Raw genomic sequence first — 24,310 nt, 5'->3', positions numbered from 1 at the left:
ACGCCCACCTGTGTCAGATCCAGGAGGGATGACAAAGTGGTATCGATGGACCGTCTCTTAAACATGGATGATCGTGAGAGCTGATAAAAAATAGCAGCACTGAGGTCTACTGAAAGAAACTTGAGAATTAACAGCAAGAAGAAGAGGCAGAGAAGGTCCCCAAGAAATTCTGAGCTCAATAAAAAAAATAAAAAAAAGACTTGAGAACACGTAAATGACAAATTTGCGTGCTACTCAAGCTGGTCTGAGTGTGTGGACTCAGCTGGAGGTGACTACATGGCCTTTCGCTGCCCTGCTTCCTGCTGTAACTATAGCTCAATGTGACCCCCCCCTCCCCACACACACACACACACACACCCTCCCATTACCATAAAGCAACACAGTGTGCACAATTAAAGATAATTTAAGACTTAAGCAATTAAGGTCACATCTCCTCTGGAAACATACGCCCACGGAGGTCCTGGTATCTGTCCACCACAGGATGAATTTGGACAGGTTTGGTGATGTGTGTGTGTGTGTATGTGTGTGCATCGCACAGCTTTGTAATTGCAGCCAAGGCGTAGGGTCAAGCGGGGTCTATGGGAGCTGTTTTGGGCTGAATTGCCCAAGAGGAGATTAGGACAAAATGACACACAGTGTCTACCTGTGCTCCAATTACAACGAGCGAAATGGTCATGTATGCAGCAAAAAAACGTAAGTTTGACGATGCATTTCTATAGATACCAGAGGTGTTCTATCTTAATGAAATGTCCGAGTCCATTTTACTCTGCGCAAGATTGTTATATCAGTGGATTCAAACATATGGCCCACCACAAAGTCGAAGGGCACATTTGTATTGTCTGCCGTCCATCATTGCAGAAATGAACTGATTTATCACAAACACCCCTTGCTCTTCTCACTATGTGGCTACCTTGTGTACTGCACTCATGGCTTTTCACCTAAGGCGATACAGTGGGTGGGGGGATTCCGTGCCGTGTGGGGTGGGCAGGAGGACAATGTGTTGCACACGTGACAGATCAAACAGAACAAGTAAAGACCCTCTGCTGCTTACTGCTACTTTATTGCCCACTGCACAAAGCAACAGGACACCAGCTAAGAATTTGCCCTCAGGCTGTCGTATCCACTTCAGTCAAGGTTTGAGAATCCTATTGATTGCAAAGGCTATATGGCCCAAAGGTTCTATAAAAATGATCAAGCATAATCTGGATGACGTAAATGCCAGTATATTTGAAATCGCCAGCAACGATGATCAGGTGATGTTTTGGAATGGCTCTGCTATGTTTTGGAATGAAATCCTCCAGGCTGCATAGAGCCGGAGGACCAGAACACAGGGCGAAGAGACTGAAACGCAATACTGCATAATAATAACCGGTTAAAACCTGTTATCCAGCTGGAATGTGCAGTGTCAGAAATAAAGGAACTTGCACATCCAAAAACAGCACTGCACCCAGATTATTTTGTTTTGAACCAATTTTGAGGTTACTAAACTTAGCCGTCTCCGGGCAACCATGGACATGACTAAGTGCTAGAAGAGACAATTATTGAAGTGGACATGTGCTCCAACTGATGTGTGTACGTATCACACACACATTCCCTCATGGTGGCCATATCTGGAAGAACTTGGCCTATGGTCCTATGCAGTCTGCAGGTAAAAAAAAAAGAGAAAAGTTATTGTTGGAAAAATGCTAGTCTGGTCTAGGTGGCTTGGAGCAACTCTCTGTGTTGACAGAGCCCAATAAAATACAGAACTGGTAGAACAATCAAAGCTATGGTTCTTAATTTGATGTAGTAGTTCAAGCTCAGCTCCTCCCAATCAGGGGTTGCCACCATATGATTTGTTTGGCACAATTTGGAAGCCAGGTGCCGTTCCTGATGAAACTCAGCCATTTATCCTGGCTTGGTGGGCAGACGGCTGGGAATCGAACCCGTGTTGTCTGCACAAAATGCAGCAACGGGAATTCACTAATGGAAAAGGAACTGGATACGTTTTGGTTGTGGGGTCTCTCTTTTGTTGCCCAACATGTGCACCCCTTTCTGGGCTTCTTCTACAGTTGTCTAACCTTTTCCTTTGCTAGCTGCTGATTCATTTCCTCCTCATCATAATCATTTTAGCCATCATCCATCCAGCTCTGGTTCTCTTGCTGAATCATGAATCATAACCCCCCCCCCCCCCGTTCAAGGTTCCTGGTCCAAAAGTGCTGATCTTGTTCCATTCTTAGCCCTGCCTGCCATCTCTCCCTCACCTATCTCCACTGAATGTGTGGAATTGCAAACACAGTGTCTGAGGTCTGACAGATGGAGTAATGCAAATTCTGGCAGAGTCTTTTCCTCCGGCTCAACCCGAAACCGCGACCCCTGGGGCCAAGAATTCAATCCAGAAGTGAGCTCAACCAATCAAAAAAATGTGATGAGAATACATGGAACCAAAGCTTAAACACCTGCTTTGGCAACCAAAACATCAATGGTGAATCTTTTCAATCATTAGTCCACCACAAAGGAGAAAACTAAATGGAAAAAGCATTTTTGCCTTCACCTGTTATTTTGTGCCCCCCACTCCTACTTCTACCACCACAAAAACCAACAGACCCAGACATCTGGTCCCCGAGCCGAGCCCATTAGGACCTCTATTTTCAACCTTAATTCATGGGACAGGAACAGAACCACACAAATTGGCCGAGGGGAGCTGTCCCATTCTGTTCTCACCACAGGAGGGGAAAATAAATGCATGCCAAACCCTAAAAAATCTGTACTAATAGAGCGGCACTCCAGCTAAAATTGCCCATTCGCTACACGCATGTAGAATGCCTGAATGACTCTGAAGTGTGCCCTCATGTACCATAAAAAATTATTATTATAGAACAGCTCATACTGTGTGGTGAGCTTGACTACATCAAATGTGTGTGTAGAAAATGAAAAGAGCTGCCTGAGAGTTATTGGTTACAAATCACAGATATCACACTTGTTATTCATGTTGTGGATAATGTTCACCCACATTAATGTCAAAGTGGGGTGAAATTAATCATGTCAAGACATGGAAGTGAAATAAAAAAAGAAGCAGCCAATGGACAGACGGAGAGGAATGGCTGTAATTTATTAAATAATATGGAAACAATTATCTCTTGGCAAGGCAGCTTCAGCTGGCTTTTGCAGTTTTCTTTCCCTGCCCTCTTGTCCTCAAACATCTATGCACTATCTAGTCGTATGAGACTTTTACAGGATTCAAGTCAAAAGGAAAACAGGTGACTGGGGAAATCCAGAGCCCAATAAAGAAAAAGTAGGGGAGACATAATGAGGTCCCAGGTGGTCCATCTGCTTGCCAGTCCAAATTATATTTCATTACAAGATGTGGATGTGATTAATACAAAGAGAACAATCGGCACGACACATCACTGGCGTGGATTCACCATGGCGCCACACTTAGTTTCATTCGGAGCCATGACTGATGAACACGACATTGCAAACTAAAAGACCACTTTGTGTCTAATCTTCATTTTCTAATCAAACACTTCCTGAGGGGAATTTGACAAAATGTTTCAGCAATTATTATTATTCGTATTTGTAAAGGATAGACACACAGGCCCTACCCTGAAGCATATAGTCCGATATCCTCCGACTGGAACCCTAATTTCACCATCGTCCTCTATTGAAGAAGACAAGTTGAATGCATTCCCTCGACAAAACACAGAAAGTCTGTCCAGTTCATTCATACAGTCTGTGTTGTCAGTATACATGCCCACAACTCCACCATTACCACAACTATTTCCCCTCAGGAAATGAATTGGGATTCTGATTGGCTTCGGTCCCCGTTTGGCTCCGGATGAGAGCATCGTGATTGGCAGCGAGGTAACGGCCGAGCGCCAGAGTTCTCCGCGGGAGGCAACTCTGAGAACAGATATTCATCCAGAAGCACGCATGCCGAGCCACAAACCGCGGTGTCCCCAAAACTTCTGATAGAGCCATCCGCTCAAGGAAAGCACAGCAGGAATTGAATTCTTTCAAGGAAACGTCTTGGCAGGTCAACATGGATGTATGTTCACATGGAGGGAGAACATTTGGAGTTCCAAGGAGAATGCTGAGTCATACTCCTCTGAAGGGAACACAATTTAAGGCAATAGAAGGAAGGCCACTGTTTAAAGAATCTTTTCCCCCCACCACCAAATACCTCTTAAATCATGTGAACACTTCCTTGTGGATATGATTTATGTTCCTAAAGACACAATTTCAAAACTGAAGCAGATGGCAACAAAGTAACCACATATTCCTTCTAAAGGAAGTCAAGGACTTGTCCCTAAATTGACCCTAAGAACCTTTCAGCAGATCCAATAGCTATCTCAAAATGAAGTACATGACAGTGACATTTTGCCTGTGAGGGGATGGCACAAGTGTGTCCTGATTTATCGCCACTCTTCAACGTTCTAAGTGCTGCGGCTGAGTGTGAAAATCATGTTTTACACCTCCCACCACTCCAGGTTTTGAGGAATGACAGACAGAGCACGAGCCAGAAGCAGATTGGCTTTTGTTGCCAGAACATGACACATTGGCTTGGCTTTGGTGAAACACTGCCCTCCGAGCATGCTTCCACTGCTTATTATTCCACTTGTTGAATGTCCATCACGTCGAAAAAAAAAAAAAAGGTGGAAATTTGGGGATTGATGTTGGCTCTATCAACCGACTAGCCACAGTAAAGTACCCTGAAGAAAGACTGTGAAAGCGGACCAAGATTGACTGAAGGCAAAGCAGGACTAAAAAGGTCCATCTTGATTTGTGAAGTAAGAATAGATTTTCCACAAATAAAGCACAGAAATGAATGCCACCCATGGGAAGCTTCTTAAAAGCCCATAAAGCAAAAGACGGGAATACGTTTTCCTTTTCTTAAAAAAAAAATCTATAGTAGTTCCATAATAATTTTTTTATGTATGACAGCAACCACAAAGGCCCGCAACCACAAAGTGTCGCTTTGAAATTAAAAATTAAAAATGACCTGCTCCAAAATACTGTACAATGGTGCCTTGAGGTAAGAGTTTCATTTGATACGTGACCATGCTTCTAACTCAAAACAAATCAAATAATTTCTCCTTAAGGAAATAAACTGATCTTCGTTAGAGGCTCATTTGGATTGCCAGCCCTTCTCGGTGCTACTGTGGCCTGCTCTGTGTTCAGCCTAAACGCTTATGATGGTGCTCGCTTGATAAATGACAAGCGGGTGGAAATGGAGAGCCGCTGGCGCGAGGTGTTGTTTTAAATGTAGAAGGAAAAAAAAATGTGTTCCTACTCTGTACACAATCATGAATGTCATCTCGCTCTTGTCAAACATTAGAAATCTCCCAAGCATTTTCTATGTATTTGTTATCTTTTAGTGTATTCAAACATTACATTAAATACAATTCCCAATTTGCATTGATCTCAACATTCTGCTCGGACCTGTCAAAGGCGCCATCTTTTCTTCTCGAGCTATGATTGATCAGCTTTTCCAGCAGGAAATGACAGGGCATCTCTCTGAGGCCTTTTTAAACAGCATGTTCTACGCTTACAAAGTTGTTCCAGGACAGCTTTCACGTGACGGTGACGACCTGAGTCATTTCTGCCTACCGGGTCCTCATCTAAAAAATGTTCTAGCTTGGAAAGAAGGAAGCGGGTTGAAATAACCAAGAGATCGCCGGCATTGTTAACGTCGTGCTCAACTTCCTCCCTTGTCGTCCGTCACGTATTTAATGCTGGCTAATTAATAGAAACCACACGGGGACACTATGCCAAATCCCAAAAGCGGAGCAATTAGTACATTCCCGCCTTGACAATTCCAAGATCTCGGAGCCAAGAAAGAACTTGACAGTAGAAGAGAGTGGAAGAAGGAACATGGAAAATGAGTTCTTTTCGATTCATCCAAACCAGACTTATGTAAATGTCCAGCCCATTTGCGGGCAGGTCCCACCTCAGAGAACGAGGCGGCTCGAGGGAACGAAATCCCGCAGCATTAGTCGCTCCCAATGCTGCATATTAATCAGCGTTTAATAAAAAGAAAATAAATTGCCCTCCACTCCAAATATTATGAGTGTGACGCTACCTTTATTTTCATTTCGCCAAAGGCTTGCCCTCCCCCCACCCCTCAAAAAAATAAAATTAAATAAACAGGAGTGTTGAAAGAAGGAGAGTGAATGAAAGACAGAGATATATGACTGCGGATTTCTGCGCGCGTGCATGTAAAAATATAAATCTGAAATAAAATAAATGGAAGTTGATGAGGAGAGGTTTTTGACACGCTTCGTCTCACCTTGTCCGCAATTGAAACATTGGTGGTTTTCACTCCAGACACAAAATTTCCATGCTAGGCAGCCTTCCATTGCTCTCTTTTTTCCACACACGCAATTAAACAAAAGTGCTGAAGTTGAAAAATAGCCACGATTAATTAAGGCGATGATTAATCGGCACCGGTATCGAAAATCAAGAAAATGACACATACTACAACAATTCCCGGGCTGTATTTGTATATTTGTCTGTCTAAAATGATTTAGTAGAAGCTTTGCAATAAATTCTCCTTTGAGCCTCAGTAACGTTTTTTAAGCCGCCATAAACTTTCCACTTTCCATGTCGCACAAGGCAAAGGACTCAACGCGTTGAAAAAAAGGATTTTATACAACTTTGCAATGCGCTGTGATTTATGTACGTATATCTGACAAATATGGTGAAAGCTGACCTCGCATTAGCGCTCCGAATAGAAACACCGTCTCTGCCTTTGTTATCTTAGAACAAGGCGTTTAACGTTCCTCTGTTACGGCGCTACGGAGAAAAGAAAACTCCTGTCGCCCTGAGCAGCTCCCACGTGTCAATGAAAAAGGTCAGATTGGCCCCATTAACAATCTTAGTGCATAAAGGTTAAAATAAAGTATATAGAGGCAGTTCCTAACTATGTTTTCATCTGATGAGGAGCCAGAAGATTGACAAACTAGCACGCTGGATTCAACTTTCAAACCAACTTTCGGTTTCTAATATTGTAAAATGTGTGGTAGGTTTTAATGTAATTTTTAGCACATGTATAAACTAGAGATGGAAATTAGCCAACTGACTGATGGCGAGAAGCTAACGTAGCGGTCTTTGTTGTTTTTACGATTTTTGTTCTTGCATCTTGTGACTATGCACAAGTGAGTTTTAAGATTTATTTCGAGAAAAGCAGTGCTTTGGCATAAACTAACAAATAACTATGTTGAAGTGAGTTCAGGAGCATCATTCTGAAAAATCGATGTAAGCTTTGCCGCCATCTTGTGGCATCTATAGGCAATTACAATTCTTTACATTTCAAAAAAATAAATCACACATTTTCTCTACTAGCGCTAATCTCCAAAATGTGCAACAAACACTATAGTTGCATTAAATTTGCTCGACAACATTCGGGGCCTCCGACTTGAAGGTTCTACTGGAACGCAGACACACGGTGAGTGTGAACAAGTCTACAGTGACACCCTGCACACACGCACGTACGCTGACACACTGCAGCCCTTTTTTACCTGCAGGCTCTGCTCTCGCTCCAAGCCTGGTCTCAAGTTACCTGTTTTCCTTCGCGTGAGTGTAAAGTGTATTCATATGCTCCTAAGAGAGCTCCGATTGGAAGGGTGAATGTTTAGCCAGAGATAAAAATCACTTGGCACCTAGCGAGGGGCCGCCATTGAAGTGTGTGATTTTGAACGGCGCATCGCATCACGTCACAGGACGAGGCTGGCGGCGCGTCAGAGTACTCTGAATTAATACCAACTCTCCAGCTACTTAACCACACTGTTAATAGGCTGCATACTTTACCATCGGGAGGGAAGAAGGTAAACATTGGAAATAAACTGAAAAATATCTTTGCAAAGGGAAAATTAAACTGCTGAAGACTCCCGTGAATGAAGCTCTTTATATTACGCAACTAAAAAGATATTATCAGCGGATAACATTCAGTCTTTGGCGCCATTATATTTCAAAAGTATTATTCCATACCAAAATGACAAAAAATGATAATTCAATGGATACTTCTAAGTCTAATAGAAGGAAGCAGAACCGCATCGACGTCTACAACTTGACCTCTTTCCTCAGATCAACCCGAAAGACGGCAAGGGTGTCGCACAAAGGGCGCCTGTGCGATAAAACACCTTCAGGGCGCCGTGTGTCTTCTGGGAAGTTGTCTAAGCTCCCCCATAAGCCGTATTACCCAGACCGACGTCAAAAGGTTTTAGCTTATGTTTTGCCTCTGCATTAACACTATGTACAGAACCCAAATGAGTTGATTAAAAAGCGGTCAATCCAAGCAAACATCACGTATTGCCAACATTTTAAATCCACGTGGGCCTTTGATATCGAGCCGCGCTCATTACTGTATATGTTTAGCTGGACGTACCCAATAACCGAGGCCTGTTCGTGAACAGGCTATAGCGAGCACTTATCCGGCCTATTTGTATTAGCTCAGCCAAAAGAGTTCTCTTATTAGAATATTAAATTTGAGTTTGCAGGACAAACGCCAAAAAGACTCAGACTGGCCACTTTCCGTGGCGACTCACACTATTTCAATGTGTAGCGTGTCCTAATGGCTAAGCGAAAGTGAATACTTAAGCCGGGGCACACACAGGCCTCCATATCTTCACCGGGAACCACCTACGTCGTCGTCGGACCTGCCAAACCGCACGACTCAATGAGCCTATGAGATAGACAGAGCGCTGACTGTTGCATGCGGTCCTGAGCTACTCCGCCACTCGCTTGCGGCTTTCAGAGAAGGGGTGGTGTGGGGGGGCGCAATTTCATAACAACAACTCAGTTACATTTTTTTTTTTTGTCAAAACAATCAATTACTGCCGGAATCAGAGACAGCACGACAGAGCAGGCAACCCGGGAAATTAGGGCCCTGGGCTATAGGGGACCCCGAGGTACGGCTGTCATTGGCACGGTATCAATGACAAAACAATCGCTAGCGAGTCAATTAAATGCAATCGCTTCACGCATCCACGTCATCATCTGCAGTGTCTTCCGATAAAAGTCCCGCCTCCAAACGGAATCACATCACAAACAAGACCACACTGGCATGGCGATGGCACCGTGTTTACCTGGCAAGCGTCTCGTTTAGTGGTCACATCCGCCCACCCTCGTCACCTAAGAGTCAACATCCCTCATTACTTCCCAACGACGCCCAGAACTTCATCCAGTTTCCAATGCCAAGTTCCTACCGTGGATCATGCTGGCTCATACTATCAGTAAATCGGGATTGAATTTAAAAAAATATAAAGAATAAAAGAAATCAAGTGTTACATTATTCCTAAGCCTAAATGTAGCGAATAAAGTTTCAGAGTGGACATTTTGACTCAAGTTTGTAGAACCTACCTTACTCATTTGTAGAACCTACCTTACTTATTTGTAGAACTTACCTTACTCATTTGCAGAACCTACCTTACTCATTTGTAGAACTTACCTTACTCATTTTCTGCGACGTTTGTGTTGTTGGGGTGGGTGTTTGTGTTTTTGGGGTTGATTTAAAAAAATGTGCAATAAATACCCACAATACCCCTCCGTGAGTTGTCACCTTATCGTGGTGGAGGGGTTTGCGTGCACCTAGGATTCTAGGAGCCATGTTGTCTGGGGCTTCATGCCCCTGGTAGGGTCACCCATGGCAGAAGGGTCCTAGGTGAGGGGCCAGACAAAGCACGGCTCAGAAGACCCCTTATGACGAGTAAAATATATGGACCTAGTTTTCCCTCGCCCGGACGCGGGTCACCGGGGCCCCTCTCTGGAGCCAGGCCTGGAGGTGGGGCTCGAAGGCGAGCGCCTGGTGGCCGGGCCTTCGCCCATGGGGTCCGGTCGGGCATAGCCCGAAAAGAAAACGTGGGTCCCATGGGCTCACCACCTGTAGGAGGGGCCAAAGGGGTCGGGTGCAAAGGGAGCTGAGCGGCGGCCAAAGGCGGGGACCTTGGCGGTCCGCTCCCCGGCTGCACAGGCTGGCTCTAGGGACATGGAATCTCACCTCTCTGGCTGGAAAGGAGCCCGAGCTGGTGTGTGAGGCAGAAAAGTTCCGACTAGACATAGTCGGACTTGCCTCCACACATAGTTTGGGCTCTGGTACAAGCCCTCTCGAGAGGGGCTGGACTCTCTTCCACTCTGGAGTTGTCCACGGTGAGAGGCGTCGAGCAGGTGTTGGCATACTTATTGCCCCCCGGCTGGGCGCCTGCAGATTGGGGTTCACCCCAATCAGCGAGAGGGTAGCCTCTCTCCGCCTTCGGCTGGGGGGACGGGTCCTGACTGTTGTTTGTGTCTATGCACCGAACGGCAGCTCAGAGTATCCACCCTTCTTGGAGTCCCTGGAGGAAGTGCTGAAGAGCGCTCCTTCTGGGGACTCCATCGTTCTACTGCGTGACTTCAATGCGGACTGTACCGGTCTGTCGTGGTGAAGAGAGAGCTGAGCCAAATGGCAAAGCTCTCGATTTACCGGTCGATCTACGCTCCTACCCTCACCTATGGTCACGAGCTATGGGTCGTGACCGAAAGAACGAGATCCAGGATACAAGCGGCCGAAATGAGTTTCTTCCGCAAGGGTGTCCGGGCTCTCCCTTAGAGATAGGGTGAGAAGCTCGGCCATCCGGGAGAGACTCGGAGTAGAGCCGCTGCCCCTCCACGTTGAGAGGAGCCAGATGAGGTGGCTCGGGCATCTCATCAGGATGCCTCTGGACGCCTCCCTGGGGAGGTGTTCCAGGCATGTCCCACCGGTAGGAGACCCCGTGGACGACCCAGGACGTGCTGGAGAGACTATGTCTCTCAGCTGGCCTAGGAACGCCTTGGGATCCCCCGGGATGAGCTGGATGAAGTGGCTGGGGAGAGGGAAGTCTGGGAGTCCCTCCTAAATCTGCTGCACCCGTGACCCGACCCCAGATATGTGGAAGAAGATGGATGGATGCAATAAAATAGTTTTACATTGTTCCTGAGCCTGAATGTAGTGAACAAAGTTTCAGAGTGGACATTTTGATTCAAGTTTGTAGAACCTACCTTTTCTGCGACATGCAATACAAAATGACAGATGTTTGTGTTGTTGAAGTGGATGTTTGTGTTTTCAGGGTGGATTTTTATATTTAAAATGAATTCAAGTGACTACATTTGGATTTCATTTGAAATAGAACAAATGTGTAAAACTATGTCAACTTGTCAAAGTGTTGCAACTTCCATGACCCCGTTTAATTTAAATACATTAATAAATGTCACTATATTCTTTTAAATTCCCCAATATGAAAAATCCACAGCATAGCTGTGCTTACCTTTGTCGCTTCACTTGTTTTTTTTTCCAGTATCCATTGGCAATCATTGCCTTCCATTTTTGTTCCATCCATCTTTCTTTTTGTCCAAGTTGCCTCATAGCAAATATTGTTATTCTCCTTCTTTCTTGTGTGTAGCTTGTTGATTTATTCTGCATTGGCAGCTGAGGGGTCATTTTACAGTAACAACAACAACAAAAACAAAAGAAAAGAAAACAAACACTCACCTCGGTGTAATCTCGACATTCGGGTACCATATTGCCTCGAGTGGCATGAAAAGCAGGAACCTGTCGAGCTAAAAGGAAAGCTGCTTTAGCATCCTTGCTGTAAAAAAAAAAGTAAGAAAAAAAGAAAATGTATTGCTGCACCCGTCTCCAAAAATACAAAAACTACTCATTTGCACTGGTAGACAGAAAGAGAGCCCTAACTGTTGGAGAACATATCAAATATATTTATTTAGAAGTCAATGACAGCTTCTCTCATCATTTAAAGCTGAAAATTGTCATGTACACTTTTGCAACTTCTTCTCCCAACTTTCTTATCTCGATTAAAGCATTTTAGGGCTCCGGTTACCATCGGCTTGATCTGTAGACAGCGAGGAAAGAAAAGGAAATCAAACCCTGCTGGCCTTGAGGTAAAAAAAAATCCGCGTTGCCCTCATTAGAGCGTCGGTAAGCTGCCTCAATGCGCCGCCCCGTTATGGTTGGACATCGTCCGCCGCCGGGCCCCGAGTAGCGTTACGCTGCGTCAGAGTTTTTCTCCTTCAATCTCCGCTTCCATCGCACGTGGGCTACTTTTCCAGCGGCACGAGCCACCTGCTGACAACTGCCATTCTTCCCCTCCAAAACCACCCGCTCGCATACGCACGCCGTCCCTCACTTAAACCCAAACAAGCGCTCAACATTAAGGTGTGGATCTGTCATTAGTTAGCTTGGCCCGGCTGCTTGAGATCATTGTTATTGTTAAAGCGAGGCCTGTTTGCACAAGTCATATCTTCGGAGGGGAAACGCTACTCCTTTGTGGCTTTATGGACTCGGCCTAAGCGGATCGGGTTTCCCTACCGCTCGTACGGTGCGGTTTGATCGACTAATGCGTGTATTTTAATCAGCGGCGCGTCAAGCTGCCGAGGAAAAAGTGAGCAGACATAAAAGGATCATTTGGCTTTCATAGTTTGACTCATGCTGAGGACTTAATTAGGGACGCTTGGTTTCAGTCAGTGGTACAGTTGCCCAACCCAAAAGTATTGCGGGTTTATAATTGGGGGAATAAGCACTACTTTTGTCCAAATGAAAGGGCTCAACTCATTTCAACCACAAGATGGCAGCAAAGTCAATTTAAATGAAACTCCTCATTCACTCCAACAAAGGTAGCGTTAAAATAATACTTGCATTGCTTATCTTGCAGTTGTGGATGCAAAGTGAGAAGCAGACAGAAACGATTTGGTGAAATGATGGATGGTCAACAGTGTCATCCTCCCGCACGGGGAGTTGCCCGGGTCTTCTCTAAGTGTTGTTCAAACAACATGAGATGCTGAATGACGTTGTGTCAACAAACACCCGGTGCTCAGACGCTCAGATCAGGGCGGAACAGCTGCGCGCAAGCTCGAGGCGGCCATTCATCACGTCAGACTTTCTAAGAATGGCATATCGCACCTATCTGAAGGCTGCACACACCCAGACTTGAGATGTTTTCCTCAAATTCTCTCCATTTCCTAAGTATTTCAATACACGTCATATAAAGAGCCACTCGGCTTTTTCGACGGAAAACCTTTCTGGCTTTTCCAGAGGCAATGAGATGAAAAAAATCACAGTTTTAACAATGGAGAAAAAAAATACATAAAATAAAAACCTGAGTTGCAGCCGTTTTCTTCTTTATGAGTGTAAAATGCAAAGCGGCCCTGCAGGGACTCCCTGAAAGAAAAGCAGAGAGAGTTTAGCAGTTGACTCTCAGTGTTTGCTCAAATTTTGACGCTGTAGCTTCAAGTCAAGATGAGAAGTTTCCCAAGACGTCATTCCGTCTTGCCGCCTGGTATTCTCAGCTTTGGTAGCATCCACCGATTTTGGCCTTCGGGATTGTCATCCAGCAACCAATAATTAGCCTCAAGGGGTACATTAGGGTACCTCCGAGGATATAAATTGACTCCGATAGCCGCTGCAGAAATGCAGACGGATTTTTTTGAAAGCGTTGTCAAACAAATCTAATCAGTCACGCATCTGCAAAAAGTTACTTTGGAAGCAACTTTTTTTTTTTATCAAAGCCTTTTAAGGGCTGATCTGGTGTCTGTGTGGCATGTGGAGGAGGATGAGAGGAAATATGTTCAGCCATATGTTGCTGCATTTAAACGGACGTTCTGTGGGAGGGAAGGTCATTTAAGATGACGCCGGGTTTTATAAGCCTTGTAAATTTGACAGTTGCGGCATCATACGTGAAAGTGTTCTCGCGATTCCTTGTCGATTCGTTTTCTTCTATTTAACTACATTTTACCTTCACTCCCACCCTGTCTGATTCTTTTCATCCGTTCCCTCCTTCTGCTTTTCTTCTTTGCACACCTCCATTAGCCGTATTTACTTTTGGGAGAGTAAACAGCGCCTTTTCCAAGCAGTTTCTGACGCCTGGAGAGCAAACGGGCGTCACATTCCGACGCACGCGACTACGACGAGCTAGCCTATTTGTGTTAAACGCAAAGATCTTAAAAATGCTCGTTGCGCATGTTAAAGTAAAAGCTGGAGGGTGTGCGTAATCTGCAAGCAGCCACACCGAAATGACCCGACATCTGCAAACTATTAAAAGCAACTTCAGGTAGCACATGTTGTCCACATTAGCTCCAAGCCCGATTTACATTTCCACATCTCCACTAAGCATAATAAACAATCAAATGGGGCGTGTGCAAGGCAGGTTCACTCAAGTTAGAAGATACAATGCATATTAAAAAGCTTTTGGATGAAGAAGAGCAAATTGACTGGAAGATTTGGTTAAAAATCTGATTTCATCTATCAGCAGGGGGAAAAAAAAGTGTTTGTGAACTGCAACTGTTGCATTGCAGCAGTCTGGAGAGCTCCATCCTCCCTCTCGCTCCAAGGAGAAAGCCTCCTTAGTGGGCTGACTACTGTCGCCCCCTATTGGCAAATATGAGGTACTAGAATTAAAAGTTGCTTCAACAGTACAATTGATTTCTTATTACTTGACACATTTCCAATACCAACAATTGTATTAGGCAAATTAATTATAAACATGGATAATAAAGAGAATTTAGGAAAATTGCAATTTTCTGGTGTGGGCTTCTTTTTGGATATTTAATGTTAGCAGCTGGTGTGCAACGTGTGGTGCATTTGCGCGTGCACGCGCATGTGTGTGTGTTTTCTAGTGCACAAGAGGAGAAAGTGATGGTATCAAATTCCTTCACGTTTCCGTCACACGCTGCCCACCAATCACATTCAGGCTTTTCTGCGCGCCATGGTAACGCTCTTATAAAGTGCGAGTGCGCACAACTTTGCAGTTCAGAGCACTCACGCGTTCTGGGATTTTATTTGGAGACGAGCAAGGAGAACCTTACCATACATTTGATCCACACAAGTTTTGTTTTTCTGCGGATTGACGCACTGATCATTGGATGACTGTGCGTAAAGACGTTTATTTCCAAATCAATTTTACGCACAAAAAGGGACATTTTTTTGCAACAAAAAAAAAGACCAGATTTATTCTGGCAAGTGGCTTTTAAAGAAGAAGTTCCTTCACAAGAGTCGCCAGCGGTTAACGTTCCTGTTTTACGCGTAAGCTTGGCAGCAAACCGTTTTTCGTATGAATCTTCTCGACCCCTACCTGAAGATGTCGGAGGAACAAGACAAGTGTCTCTCCGATGCTCCCAGCCCGAGTATGTCCGAGGACTCTGCGGGCTCCCCGTGCCCGTCCGGCTCCGGTTCCGACACCGAAAATACGCGGCCGTCGGAGAACGCGCTCCTCCGAGTGGAGGCGGCGCTGGGCGAATTCAAGAAGGACGAGGACGATAAGTTCCCCGCTTGCATACGCGACGCCGTATCTCAAGTGCTCAAGGGCTACGACTGGACCCTTGTGCCCATGCCGGTGCGCGTAAACGGATCTACAAAAAACAAGCCTCACGTCAAGAGACCGATGAACGCCTTCATGGTTTGGGCTCAGGCGGCGCGGAGGAAGTTGGCTGACCAGTACCCGCACCTGCACAACGCAGAACTCAGCAAAACGTTGGGCAAACTTTGGAGGTAAGTTTGATATCATCTATTTTGACGCCACGATCGGAAGAACTTTCCGAATAGGCTCCTGACTTATTTACTTGCTTTTTTCACGCACAGACTTCTCAATGAGGGTGAGAAGCGGCCGTTCGTGGAAGAGGCTGAGCGCCTCCGCGTGCAGCACAAGAAGGATCATCCAGATTACAAGTACCAGCCAAGGCGGAGGAAGTCGGTGAAGAACGGACAAAACGAGGGAGAGGACGGCAGCGAGCAAACTCATATTTCTCCTAATGCCATCTTTAAAGCGCTGCAGCAAGCAGACTCTCCAGCCTCCAGTTTGGGAGAGGTGCATTCTCCTGGGGAGCACTCAGGTGAGCTTGGCTTCAAAATTTCGGGGTTGATAAGTTGTTGTTTTTTTTTTTAGCTGATCTAACATATGCACAGTGAAATTGATGACTTATAATTTGTAGCCTATATCAATTCAATTTAAATGAACTGAAATGCCATTAATGTGCCACCGCACTTTGTTACATGTTTTTTATTTTATTTAAAATAAATACAGTACTGTAAGGTGCAAATTAAAACATGATGAAATATAGTTAAATCAAATGTAAAGAAAGAAAATGATTTCATAGAATTTAATTAAATCACAGAGACTGCAGTACATTTGCGTGTATGGTAAGCAGGCGGGGCTTGGTGAGTGATGTCATAAAATGCAATCAATCAGATTTTTTTTACAACGTAATTAGTCCAGTATTAGTCTTGTGAGTGGGTGCATTTTTCTTTTGCTTGACAAGTACTGCATATAAACCATGTGCCTTAATCCTTCAGGTTCACAGGGACCCCCGACTCCCCCCACTACCCCCAAAATTGATGTCAACTCAGGCAAGATGGACCTTAAGCGCGAAGGGGGTCTTCGATCCCTCCCTGACGGCACCAGCCAGCGGCAACTCAACATCGACTTCCGCGACGTGGACATCGGCGAGTTGAGCAGCGACGTCATCTCTCACATCGAGACCTTTGACGTCAACGAGTTCGACCAGTACCTCCCGCCGAACGGCCACCCGGGTTCCGTCAGCGGTCCGGGGACCCCCGTCGCCTACACCGGCAGCTACAGCATCAGCGGCGGCGCTCCGGTCAGCCCGTCGGCGGGAGCGGCCTGGATGCCTAAAAGCCAGAACCAGCAGGGACAGCAGCACACCCTTACTACATTGGGGGGCAACGCCGGTTCCGAGGCAGGTCAGGCTCAGCACAGGACCCAGATCAAGACGGAGCAGCTGAGTCCGAGCCACTTCAGCGAGAAGCAGGGCTCCCCGCAGCATGTGGCCTACAGCCCCTTCAACCTGCAGCACTACAGCCCCAGCTCGTACCCGGCCATCTCCAGGGCGCAGCAGTACGACTTCAGCGACCACCAGGGGGGCGCCGCCTCCTTCTACACCCACGCGGGGGCCGGCCAAGGCTCGGGCCTCTACTCGACTTTCAGCTACATGAGCAGCCCCAGCCAGAGGCCCATGTACACGCCCATCACCGACAACACGGGGGTGCCCTCCATCCCCCAGAGCAGCCCCCAGCACTGGGAGCAGGCGCCGGTTTACACCCAGCTCACCAGACCCTGAACCCTAATACTCCCCACCACACATGTACAGCCAAATACATGCATCCCAAAACACTTTATTTCAACGAGACGTCCCGCCTGAATCAGACACTCAAAGTCAACGAGGAGGAGAGTCGGACTCGTGATTGGCTCACGCCGTGCCTTGCTATTGTACCGTGATAGAATCTTTATAGATATATATTTTTTAGAAGAGATGAAAAGACTTGAGAAAGTCCTCTGTGAGGATTTGATTGTTAATATTTCTGTAGGTACTGTTTTTGGTTTTTGTCTTCATACGCTGGTAGTTTGTAACCCACGAGGTTGTTTCTGAAGGTTATTTGTCGGAGAAAAATGAAAAGGCTTGTATTTTAAATCCGTCTGCTTTCTGTTGTATTTCTTTTTTTTTTTTTTCTTAATGTGCCATTCCAATTTACATTTAAGGATGGTTTTTCATGTCATGTATGAGCAACATTAGAAAAGCAACATTGAGAAGCGTCAAGCCGTGCCTTCAATCCAGTTCATTTTCTCCATCTTTTGTTTGTGTGTGCGAGTGTGTGTGTGTGCCAACAGCTGAGATTACACTTACCGTCCAGCAGCTCGTGTTTGACAGCTACAGGAAGTCACCTTTGACCTCTGGGCTGTCCCCTGCTGATATAACCCAATTCCTCAGCCTTCCCCTGTTAAAAAAAAACACATACTATTTATTTATTTCCTTTAATTTTATTGTGAAAGATTTTGCATTCTAGTCTTACTATTTTTTTTTAATAATGTACACAGCGTATCTCATCATTCTCATTTGGATTTTAAAACCCAGGAGGTACTAATACAAAATGGTACATGCTGTAATCGTCTTTGTTTTTTATTTATCTTACTTAAATGAAGTATGTATTTGCCTTTCTTTGTGAGGTTGAGGTGGTCGCTTTTACAAAATGTGTTATTTGTGAATAGTCTTTAACTAAGGCTGAAAGAACTGGAAAATATTATATCATTTGGAAGGTTTCTACAGTGTATATGTTTTGCTTCTTTTCACCTCTCAGTATCAACTTACCCCACCCTCAACTTTTGCGAAATATTTGTACTGTCTTTAAAGAATCTTTTGTATCTGTATTTGCAATAAAAAGGAAAATGCTATTAAACACAAATTGATGTCGTGATTTGGTACACCGTTTAAATACACTAGGAAAGAGTTAACGGACAAGTGCCAAGTAATCGGCCTGTGTTTGTTTTCCCAGCAGCCTTGTTTTCTTTTTGCCTCCCACTTTATTTTCTTCCTCTCTCTCTCTCGTGTCAGCTGGTGAGGGTCCGTGGGGCCCAAAAGAGGCTTTTTGGGAGGGGCGGCTATTGTGATGTGTTTATTGCAGTCAGGAAAAAAAAAAATGCTGACAATATTTTGATTTTTATAGTGGGGTGCATTTATCTGTACCTTCCTGCAATGAGGCTTGGAACAAAATTGCTTCTTCCCATGATGAGAGACATTTATGCAAGAGGCACTGCAGCGTAACTTCATTGATTATTTCAATCTGCCGACATGCAGATTGAGTTTCAAATTCATCTGCAGCACAGTCCAAGTTCCTCCTGATAAATAGTGGAACTCGTGATTTGGAATAAAAAAGACTTTCCAGCATGTTTTGTTTGTTTCGGGAGCGAGTGCAAATTTGTAAAAAAAAAATTGAATGAAAACTCTCAGAAGCAGAAAAAGTGAGTGTCAGCTGGCTTGGATCCAAGGAGTAAAATCTCTTTCCAAATCCCAATCAAAATGTGGAGCTTAATTTGAAAAACACATTTATAATAAAATTGATGACAGGCCAAAATCTCCACAATTACTCAACATTACATTTTGCAGGCAAAATGAACCACAAACCACAAATTATAAATTTATTAAGACCTAAATAAGCAAGCTGGACTATTTTTTTATTTTTATTGATGAGTGTATGCAAATGTCTTTTTTATTTTTTATCTCCTTCACATTTCTTCAGCATCCTTTATGCAGAACTGGGGACTCAATGAAAGGACCCGCCGCTTTTCCCAGGGGAAAAAAAAAAAAAGTGGAGAAAGACAATCAATATTCTAAAGCAACGCCTCGCTGAAAAGCCCTCCTGAACTCACGGGTGGTCTTTTCAAATGTTAAATACTCTGCAACGAGAGCAGGATGGCAAAGAATTTCTATGGAGGCTTTTTAATATTGACGTGCATTTTGGCTCACATAACAATTGTACAGCTTTTTATTTGATAGGTCCCTGAAAATTAAGCAGTGAAGATAATCAACTCATTAACTGCCAATGACGATAATAGACGTCTATTTTAACTGGGCTGGCAGTGTTTGAGTTAATAACAGCTCTGGAAAATCATGCACAAGCCAAACTCGCAATGCAAGCATCATAAGCATAAAACTGTAACGAGGTATATTTGTTGACGAGAGCGAAGGGAAAATGTGATTGAGCACTGATTGTGTGTGTGTGGGGGGGGGGGGGGGGGGTGATTGAATTCTTTGAAAAACACTGTTTGTATTCAAAAGGTGCTGTTTTAATGCCTGCTAAGAAGCACAATGCACTAATGAAAGTGACTTGAAAAGCTTTGCTTCTGCCATCCAGTAACGAGAGTAAATGAAAACCACACAGCGGAGGGCTGCATTGTTTTTTTTGCTGATGTTGCCAAAATATCTACTGGAAGTTTTGGCTCGGAACACAGACTCAAAACGATCCTGTCATAAATACTTTCTAATTCTGTAAATAAACATTCCCGATTGATATACATTCCAACGGCCTCTCCACGTATCCCTTTGCTGTTCTCCTCCCACTGATACTGATCCCTCAAGAACTTTTGGACCCTGAAATATGCGAACCATCCATCTTGTGGCGCATACGAACTAAGCCGTTCACACGTATACAAAACAAATAGCCGCTAAGCCGTGATAGATAGGCCGAGTTTAGCCTTGTGACATCTCGGATCCATCACTGGAGCTTATCTGTCGAGTGAGTTGAGAGGTTGGACACGAAATGGGCAGATGGTGCTTCTCTGCATAACACCTGTGCTGCTTTCTAAATTATCTTTTTCTAGCAAACCTTTCAAATATTTTGCAGATTCAGGAGAGCATATTATCATAACTTTCCATGATTGAAGTAATCGATAGGCTGTCTGGGACAACGGAAGCATTCTTGTAGTCTGACGTCACGGCCACACAATGGATGTCGGTGTTGAGAAAACGACGAGTTTGAAGAGTCTCCGAGATTTAAAAGTGACAAAGTGACAGGAAGATTTTAATGATGACGGATAACGGAGGGTGAAAGAACAGAGGGAAGAACGAGAGGAAGCAATAGTCTGTGTTTTGTGCCGAGGAATCGAGTCCTAGAGCAATGAAATTTAAGGAGTGGAGTGGGAGAGAGCACACACACACACACACACACACTAACAAATGCTTCAGACAGACCTGATTGAAAGAACACTCTGCGACGCTCTGTCATCATATCACATCTTCTCATAACATTTGCAATTTTTGCTAACGTGTGGCTGTGCTGTAAAAGTAATAACAACAACAGTCTGTCTGGCCATGGGGGAGTCATGTTTGGCTCTGGAAACAAAATAGCTTTTCGAAGTTCATCCTTTGACGTAGGTTGTGATGCTACTGATAGTCACATTCAATCGCAAAACATGGACAACAAAACTTGTATCCTAATGTGTATCCTTGTTTTTAAGGATATGATATAAGTATTCCGATAAAAAATGAGCTACGAGTGCACAAAACCAGATAAGAACAGCAGAGAGAGTTTAGAAAAGGTTTACTATGAGCAAACCTGCCAATGGGGCGGCCATATTGGCCAGAATATTAGGAACAACCGGATTCTTCCTTGCCTCCTTTCTTCTCGCTTCCTTATTACTGCGATTCATTGCTTCCTTCCTTCCTTGCTTCCTGGTTTCCTTCCTTCCTTGCATGTAAAACCTCCCCCAATAATTAAGGTTTCCAAGATGCTTGCCGTTCCCATAGTGTATTACTAATCCTCTCCCCGCTGCTTATTCTGCTCTTTCCATTGTTGATTTGAGTTGGTCTTGCATTACCTGTGTTTTTAGGTGGGATTATGTCTTGTATTATGTAGCTCTAAATTCCCTAAAGAAAAGGCTATGAAGTATTAACTTCAATAATCTTTTACAGATGGTGATCTTTTCTCTGATTATGGACATACGTGAAACAACAACAAACAAAACAAATATTATGTTATGTTGTTGATGGAAATAAGGATTTGTATTGTTTGACAAAGTTTTCCAACATTGACTTACATTTAGTTAATTCACATAGGAAATGATAAATGATAAATGAAATGATAAAAATGATGAATAACCACCATTCAGAAATGATTCGTTCAGGTTCTTCGGCATGTCAAAATTTATACACATGACCAAACATGATCTTTTAGCTAAGAAGACTGTCAAGATCCCAGAAAAGGTTCAAGAGGTTCCAAGATTGAGAGGTTATGACTCATGGTTTGATGGGACGTTGTCTCGGATTATCGCTCACTTTGAGGGAGTTGCATGGAGGAGGCCGTTACAGATATACACAATAGAATTTGTGGTGTTCCCTTTTCCGCCACGGAGAAGATGCAGATAGTAGATATGCAGGGAGGAAGAGCCGAGAGGAATTTAGATCTTGTCCTCGTCCCCCAGCCCACTCACTCCCCTTTTTCCTCAGTCAGGAAGCCCCCAACAGAGTTGAATGGAAACCAGATCTCTCATCTCAAGTCTTCATGTGCGGGGATGTCATGGCCTCATTATTATCTCACTGGTTAAACCCCGCCTCCCCTCCCTCATTCCGCATTCAACATGAATACTATCTCCCACGTCTTTATCTCTCTCTATCTTTGCATCTCTCTTTTCGCCTGGCTAAAAGGTCCCAAGTTCAACGTTAGAGGTCCAGTGATGGAATTAAACGCTCATTAGTCATTTTGATTGACAGTTGGCATGACAGGAGGGGGCGGGGCTCATTTTTTCAGTGAGTCCTTCACTTGCAGATTGTGAGTGTCGAGAGACAGGCTTGTCCTTCATATATTAAGACAGTGAAAGGAAACAGCTTCCTAACAGAATTTTCCCTAAGGCGCACTTGTGACATCATAAATGGCTCGTAAGCTAATTACACAAATGACTCGTGCATTCTGGGTCTTTTGGATTCTTCGGTTCTCGGTTTGAAAGGTTCCTTATGGGTGGTAAACATTTCAAGATACATTTAATAAAATGACATTTCAACGACATCTTGTTGTTTGGTTACATGCTGTCATCTCGTTTTACCGCTGATAAAAATATTAAACGCGGCGCTAACGAGAGGCTTCGGCTTGCCAAATCTAACAAGGCTCATTTATCAAATCTGTCATGCTACTGTCTCAGCGAGACTGCCAAGAACAATGTGGGAGTCATTATAGATGCCATTCTTTATTCTCGTGACCTTCACCCGTCAAACCGCTGGATGTTTTTTAATGGAGTAATAAAGATAAAAATAATGACATTGAGAATGGTTACATAAAAATGGATGTTCATGGACTAATTGTGAGGAAACATGTATGTTCTTGTCAACTTGTTAAATGGTAATTTTAGCGCCGCTAACACTAATCTGTCACATCCGCGCCCTTTATTGAAGAAACCTCTTCAGATTTGACACCGTGATAATCATGTCGGACATGAAGAACTAAGCGCTTGACAGCAATGGACGGAAGAAAAGCAGGAAAAGATGGATGAAGGTTGCGAAGGATGGACAGAAGTGCCAGAGAAAGTGAGGTCTGGCATTGATTAATGAGAGTCCGAGAAAGAGAGAGAGACATTTGTGAGTATCTCCGAGATGTTTTCGCTTTGCTATGACAAGCCTTTAAATAAATCATAAAAGGTTTTACATTTCAATTGCCCCTCAAGAAGCACACAACAATGAAAACCTTTGGAACAAACAAACGGTGCAGCCAAATGAACTTTACAGGCCTTGCAAATTATTTTCAAGTTGTAAACGCGCATGCCAGAAATCAAACGGCAAGTACAGGCAAACCCTTAATGATGCACAAGCTCCATGCTCTATTTCACACCACAATCAAAACACAGCCACTAGTGCATGAACGTTAAATAGCCCAAATGTAGTCGGCATGCAATTTGGGTCTCCTGATTACTTTACACCCAATGATAATATTTGTAGATGTTTGACTGAGTTAAATCAGGAGAATGTGATTTTATAGCTGCCTTACTTATAAATCAAATGTACAGAAATAGCCACAAATGGTGAAGCTCAGTAGATTTAAAAAAAAAAAAAACAACCTTGACCTCTGTCGAAGGAAACTTCCTGTCATTAAGCGGCCCAGATGATAACATCCTGATGACATCACTAGCCATCCGTCATTTGACTGTCTGGCTGAGAGCGTGCGGTGATTACGAGGTCATTGATAGTGATTGGGGAGGGGATTGTCGTGTGATGCTGATTGTGGGAAGCGCTCACTCGGGTAATTGTGCGCTAATTGTGTGTGTGGTCGCACGTGAAGCTCCGTCAGCTGCGGGTGGGGATGCCTTTGCATTAAAAGCTGATTACCTGCTGGCTAAACCTGCCGACCTTAACAATGACCCTTAAAACGACATTTCCCTCTTTTTTCTTTTTTTTTTTTTTTAAATCGAGAAAGGAGAACGGCAGGGGTTTGTGAAATTATAATGTTTATGCGTTAAATTATGACAACGACTACTTCTACTGTGTTTGTTTTCTTCTCTCTGTTCTCCCACCCACTGCGCCACTGGCATGGCATTGCTCGAAGCTATAACATTTTTAATGTGGATCAGGTTAAAAGATGCAGATTCGGTCGTTTATTTTTGTATTTTTACACTATGGAAACATTTGCAAGATCTTATGTCATCTGTATTGAACCAATAAGACTGATGACACACAAATATGGCAGTAACATTATTTTTTTTGTTGCTGACTGACATTCAAGTTTATATAAAAGCTAGCCAACATTTTTTCGTTGAAAACCCCAATAAAGCCGTAAAGCACATTTATATGTGCGATTAACAAAAAGCCGCAGCGTTCATGGCCAGCGGTTCAAGAGCAAACGTTCAATGTTGCGGTTAGCTTTTGGGTAACAATATCTTACCGTGAAGACACACTGGGCTCACCATAGTTGCTTGTAATTATAGTGTCTCATGTGTTGAGGGGGGTATTCAATAACTCACACTGTTCTGCCTCTCAAGAAAACATTACTTATCTTTTTTTTTTCCATTTGTGCAAAGATGATTTGCAGACCACAGTC

General features: G+C 44.0%; 2 protein-coding genes across 2 annotated transcripts in view; one reads left to right on the top strand and one right to left on the bottom strand.

The window, feature by feature from the left end:
- The window catches only part of LOC147039574 (bone morphogenetic protein 2-like), a 120,972-nt gene that overhangs the window by 76,216 nt on the left and 20,446 nt on the right, over nt 1-24,310 (bottom strand). Inside the window, exons 8-11 of the mRNA XM_085904836.1 lie at nt 17,641-17,731; nt 13,104-13,165; nt 11,483-11,579; nt 11,259-11,407 (exon numbers count right to left, since the gene is read on the bottom strand). The gene's annotated coding sequence lies outside the window, so the exon portion shown is untranslated. The remainder of the gene's footprint in view (nt 1-11,258; nt 11,408-11,482; nt 11,580-13,103; nt 13,166-17,640; nt 17,732-24,310) is intronic.
- On the top strand, nt 14,762-18,190 carry LOC147039575 (transcription factor Sox-9-B-like). The gene is made up of 3 exons (XM_085904835.1): nt 14,762-15,490; nt 15,581-15,831; nt 16,292-18,190. The coding sequence occupies exons 1-3, from the start codon at nt 15,054-15,056 to the stop codon at nt 17,074-17,076; spliced, it is 1,473 nt and encodes a 490-aa protein (XP_085760961.1). The 5' UTR covers nt 14,762-15,053; the 3' UTR covers nt 17,077-18,190.

The sequence above is a fragment of the Syngnathus leptorhynchus genome, chromosome 22 (genome assembly GCF_054491065.1).
Source record: "Syngnathus leptorhynchus isolate UIUO chromosome 22, UIUO_Slep, whole genome shotgun sequence".
In the NCBI taxonomy this organism is placed as follows: Eukaryota; Metazoa; Chordata; class Actinopteri; order Syngnathiformes; family Syngnathidae; genus Syngnathus; species Syngnathus leptorhynchus.
Note: the sequence above shows the minus strand (reverse complement) of the source record. Positions and strands in the feature narration are given on the sequence as shown.

Bases quoted from the DNA above. Each gene is read 5' to 3' on its own strand.
- LOC147039575 (XM_085904835.1), top strand. From the start codon at position 15,054: ATGAATCTTCTCGACCCCTACCTGAAGATGTCGGAGGAACAAGACAAG. The intron at 15,491-15,580 runs GTAAGTTTGATA...TTTCACGCACAG, and splicing joins ACGTTGGGCAAACTTTGGAG to ACTTCTCAATGAGGGTGAGA. The intron at 15,832-16,291 runs GTGAGCTTGGCT...TTAATCCTTCAG, and splicing joins TTCTCCTGGGGAGCACTCAG to GTTCACAGGGACCCCCGACT.